Source organism: Haliotis asinina, chromosome 1 (assembly GCF_037392515.1).
Source record: "Haliotis asinina isolate JCU_RB_2024 chromosome 1, JCU_Hal_asi_v2, whole genome shotgun sequence".
Taxonomy (NCBI): Eukaryota; Metazoa; Mollusca; class Gastropoda; order Lepetellida; family Haliotidae; genus Haliotis; species Haliotis asinina.
The window spans coordinates 89,148,223-89,153,150 of NC_090280.1; the positions used below are offsets into that span (position 1 = coordinate 89,148,223).

The 4,928-nt window shown below is 43.5% G+C and overlaps 1 protein-coding gene across 1 annotated transcript; it reads right to left on the reverse strand.

Moving 5' to 3' along the window:
* Nucleotides 1–309: 309 nt before the first annotated feature.
* On the reverse strand, nucleotides 310–3,537 carry LOC137276904 (E3 ubiquitin-protein ligase TRIM45-like). Its single transcript, XM_067808556.1, has 3 exons — nucleotides 2,370–3,537; nucleotides 1,794–1,838; nucleotides 310–950 (listed from the first exon to the last, which is right to left on the reverse strand). The coding sequence occupies exons 1-3, from the start codon at nucleotides 3,535–3,537 to the stop codon at nucleotides 310–312; spliced, it is 1,854 nt and encodes a 617-aa protein (XP_067664657.1).
* Between the last annotated feature and the right edge of the window lie 1,391 nt (nucleotides 3,538–4,928).

Genomic DNA, 4,928 nt, shown 5'->3' on the forward strand with positions numbered 1-4,928 from the left:
TATAAAAATGCTTTTACAAGGCATTTTACAATTTCGTGCAATGATGCGTTTTAACAAAATATGACAATTAAATGTTTATGTTAAAATATGTCTGCATAGGTTATTATAAATATTAAAGGATACGGATAGTATAGACATATCAATATAAACCTTTGATAACTTCATATGGTAAAAATTGTATTTATGTCAAAATGTGTATATATCGACCAAACCTTATAGTACTTTTCCACCCTAAATAACTACATATTACCAACCTTACAGAAGGGTTCAGGGCCCATACACGAGCTGAATGTGCCCTACACCTGTATTTTAACAGAGAGAGGATAGAAGGTTGGTGACGTCGGGCGTTAGCTCGGCGCAGGAGCCAGACATTAGCTGACCTGTACACTTCGCCCATTGCGGGGACACCAGCGCCATCATGACCCACATCGACTTATCCAGATCTACATCCATGATAGACCGAACTATTCTTGCGTCAGCGACATCGACGACATGCATCTTCTTCTTGTCGTTATCCAATACGACGCACAGCAGAAGATCTCGTGATTCCCCTGCTTTGTTCTCGATGAGAGGCTCATCTGTTAGAATTTTGCCGTCATAGATGACCTTGAGGCAGAGTTGACCCTCGTGGTTTTCGCACACTACGACGCAGACGCTCAGTCCCGTTGATGTGAACCAGTTGGCATCGACAGGTTTATTAGTCAGTGCTGTTTCAAATATCATGTTATTCTCTTTCGGAGCTTCAATAACTGAGAATCTCACCTTTAGCTGGTAAAGAGCGCACTGACAGGGTGCAAGAGTCACGGGTTTAGAGGTCATCACATGTCGATGAGCCTTCAGACGACTTCCGGCGTCTCGGGGAGGGGGTTCTGGTATGACGTTGGATACCAAGGTTTCAGATACCGTGACGTCACTGCTGACTGTGGATGGGTCCCACTCCAAATATGGCGCTGCGCAGACGATGAGTATATTATAATTTGGAAATTTAAAGAGTTAATGACATGGGGACGCGATAATCCAAAGAGAATGTCCAGAAAAATGGATTTGTTGGGAAAGATACAAACTTTAATGAATCGTTACTTGGCTGAAAACAGTGGCCGAAACACATCAGATTCTACATCTATTTTACTCGTACCACATACATCACTGGTGAGAGAGTTTTGTTTTACGCCGCTTCTAGCAATATTTCGAAACGGGCTTCACACACCGTGCCCATGTGAGGTATCGAATCCGGGTCTTCGGCGTAACGAGCGAATGCTTTAACCACTAGGCTACCCCACCTGCCCTCACTGTTAAGAAACAATATCTTGTTTGATTTTTAGTCACCATTAGACGAAGTTTCCCACGTGCTTCGGAGTGTAAGTGTACATCACCCATCATTCGTCAATCAATGCGCAAGACAAAATTCCAATGTGACTAGGGCTGGTTATTGATATCGGTCAGCAAATCAGCGTCTAAATAATTTAGACGCAGACCATGAATATAGTCCTAAATTAAAAAAGTTTTTCTATCATAAAAGTTAATGTACGATATCATCAATAACACAATTTTCCTATCTATAAGGATGAATATTTTTCCAGGGATGATATTTCCGATTGTCAATCATTTTATCCAGGCCTAAACACAAGTAATTCAGATGGAGGATATCTAAAAATGTAGGCCTCACATCACGGTTTATTTACTTCCCGATATCTTACGTGGTTACTTCAGCTTTCTCAAATGTAAATATGGTTAAAATAGATAATTCTTGAGTCTAAGAACGGGTACTGATAGGGTCTTGATCGAGTACTTACAGAAAACTCCCGCCTTTGCCCCGATATATGCATCCTCAAAGGCGACTGAAAACAAACAGTAAACTCTTAACACATAGAATCGTTTGTTTGTAATGCAAATGCTTTTCAGAAATGCTGTTCCAGGAAACCTGTCGTGTTACACCTAGTTCAGGGCAGATATCTTTGATGCTATTTTTTCCTTTACCGTTTCGCGATGGCATCTAGAATAGAAACAGCGTGCACGTTTTTGTAGTTTGTAATGCTAACTGTTTTCATTCTTGCAATCTAAGCTTTACCCTCATATATACTGAGGAATGTTGTTTTTGTTCTGATTACATCTGAAGACTATGGTTTTGAGGACGTCTGGTGCTCACTGGTGAACCAGACGTATAAGGACCTCAAATAGTCCCTTAGATACACCAGGAACTTATGATCGTTACTATGAATCTCTGATTTGACTTCTGGAACTATTTATACGGCTTCAAAAAGACTTACAACACCTTGGGACTTCTTCCCACAAAACGGATTAAAGCAGTCTTCCGCCAAACACCCCCCTCTCTCTATCCCCCCTCTCTCTATCCCTCCTCTCTCTCCTACCTTGTGGTATCTCCATGGGTTTCAGAGAGATGAAGTTATACATGTCTTCCTTCTCCACATGCCTGGGCTTCTCTATGGGGGTGAAGACAACAGACCTCACAAGGCCCATCTTCTGGATAGTCGACTTCAGCAGGCTTGAATTGGCGGGAACAAAGCTGACACCTGCACGTGCGAATTCTAGGTCAAGTGGTATCTCCTCCAGCATAGCAGTGAGCGAGGCGGCCGAGGATGCCATCAGTTGTAGGTCCTCCGTCTTGTCAGCCTTGCTTCGGAGCTCTCTCATGTGCGGTATCGATGAACCGATTCGGTTCAGAAGTATCCTGTTTGCTTCCAGAGCATCTTCTGCCTGCATCAGAAACGCGTTCGACTTGTCCTCGACATCAGAGAGAATTACAGCTCTCCGCAATTTCAGCTCCCCCAGCAGTTTATCAAATGTGGCCAGGATCGTCCGCCTGGATTCTTGTCTAGCTGTGACGATTCTGTCTACAGTTTTCTCCAGCATTCCTACCTTCTTTCCTAGACTCAAAGCCTTTTCCTCAAGCTTGGTCAGATTGTCCTCTATGACCAGCGCCTTGGCTGCTCGCGCATCCTTTACAGTGACAACGGTGTGTCCGTTATTTTTGTCATGAACTTCAAAAGAACAAGACATGCAGATGACCACTTCGCATGTCTTACAGAAGAAGTCTAGGGAAAGATGATGTTCACTGCATTTGTGTCGGACTCGGAATCCATTGAGACTTCTTCCTCTCAACTTCTCCAGAACATTTACCTCGTGTTTCAGGTTAAATCTACTCCTGGCGTGAGCGGTGTGACATTCTTTGCACATATACACACAGCAATCCTCACACCGGAACTCAGCTTCGTGGTTGTCTGGGCAATCCGTGCACGGCAGACGACTTCCGGTCCTGACCTTCTGTTTCTCCATGAATTTTTGCATGAGTGTGTCTTGTGGCAGGGAGCCAACGTCGTTGGGTAAACGATGTCGTTGACGGCACAGTGGACACTGCAACGTCCCTTCAGCGTAGTGGCCCAGCAAACACGGCTCGCACACAGAGCGGAGACAACACGTGAGCCGATGCGGAACTCTGGACTCATCAAAGAGCCGTAAACATGCAGGGCACTTAATTAGTATGTTTCTAATTGTCATTGAGGGTGACATGTCCGACATGGTTAGATGTGTACGATTCAAATGTGTTTCCGAGACTGCTGTTCTGTACTGCACTGTAATACCTTTCTGCAGCAATGCATACCCTTTGATGTCGACTGAATGGATCAATGGATCTTCAAATGAAATGCAGAAAAAGGCAGTTATTTAATATGTAAAGTAATATGCTACGCAGTCAAAGTCGTCAGAGTATTTCTGAATAGATTTGATGTATATGTGCAAGGATACACGGATGAATGATTGGAATTGAATTAGACAATTTCCTATTTAAGCAGCTCCCAAGGGACAGAGACTGTAGAATACTTAATGAGGCAAAACGCTGAATATGAAACCTGTTGTGCTCAACTGGTCACCATATACAGTTTTGTGGCGTACCGATGCAGACAGAAGCCCACAAACAAATACGTATGTCTGCAACTGTGAATCCCTGATTCAACCAATGGTATTCTGTTGACAGAACCTGACAAATGGATTTAGCTGATGTTAGATACCCTAAGACATGTAATAATTTCCTCGAACAGGGTTGGTTATGTAACTTCGTGGTTAGAGCGTTCATTCGTGACGCTGAAGATCCGGGTTCGATTCTCAACATGACTAGAATGTGTGAAGCCCATTTCTGGTGTCCAATGCTGTGATACTGCCTGAATATTGCTAAACCGGCGCAAAAACCTCACTCACATCTGTATTTAGAATATAAGAACTCTTTGTCGGTTCCTCACATGACCTCACTACTAAAACGGCCTAAACTGTTTTTTCTTATGCTATGCTGGCTTGAAGTTTAATATCGCACTCAGCAATACCCTAGCTAGCTGGAGACGGTTTGTAAATAGTCACGTCTATACCAGACAACAGACCCGTAAAGGTATCGGGGTAGAATAGGCCTTTAGCAACCCATGCTTGCCATAAAAGGCGACTGTGCTTGTCGTAAGAGGCGACTAACGGGATCGGGTGGTCAGACTCGCTGACTTGGTTAACACATGTCATCGGTTCCCAATTGCGCAGATCGATGCTCATGTTGTTGATCACTGGGTTGTCTGGTCCAGACTCGATTATATACAGACCGCCGCCATATAGCTGGAATATTGCTGAGTGCGGCGTAAAACTAAACTCACTCACTCACTCACCACCCGACACCCTGGACACTCTACGTGACTAGGATACGATGACATGTGTCAGACAAGTCCGCGAGCCTTACCACCCGATCCCGTTAGTCGCCTCTTACGACAAACATGGATCGTGTACTGTGTACTGGTTTATATGCTGGTCTATATATGTTGGTATTTAATGGTGTATGCCTGTTACATAATCATTATATAAAATAATTTCCTAATTATATGTTAAAGTTGTACGTAAATTTGTCAGTACATGTTGGTGATATATAAATACTATGTCAT

What these genes read in the sequence shown, in the direction of transcription:
- LOC137276904 (XM_067808556.1), bottom strand. Translation starts at nt 3,537, where the DNA reads ATGTCGGACATGTCACCCTCAATGACAATTAGAAACATACTAATTAAG. An exon ending in ACCCATGGAGATACCACAAG is followed by an intron (nt 1,839 to 2,369) that starts GTAGGAGAGAGA and finishes GTTTGTTTTCAG; the next exon opens with TCGCCTTTGAGGATGCATAT. An exon ending in GGCAAAGGCGGGAGTTTTCT is followed by an intron (nt 951 to 1,793) that starts GTAAGTACTCGA and finishes TCGTCTGCGCAG; the next exon opens with CGCCATATTTGGAGTGGGAC.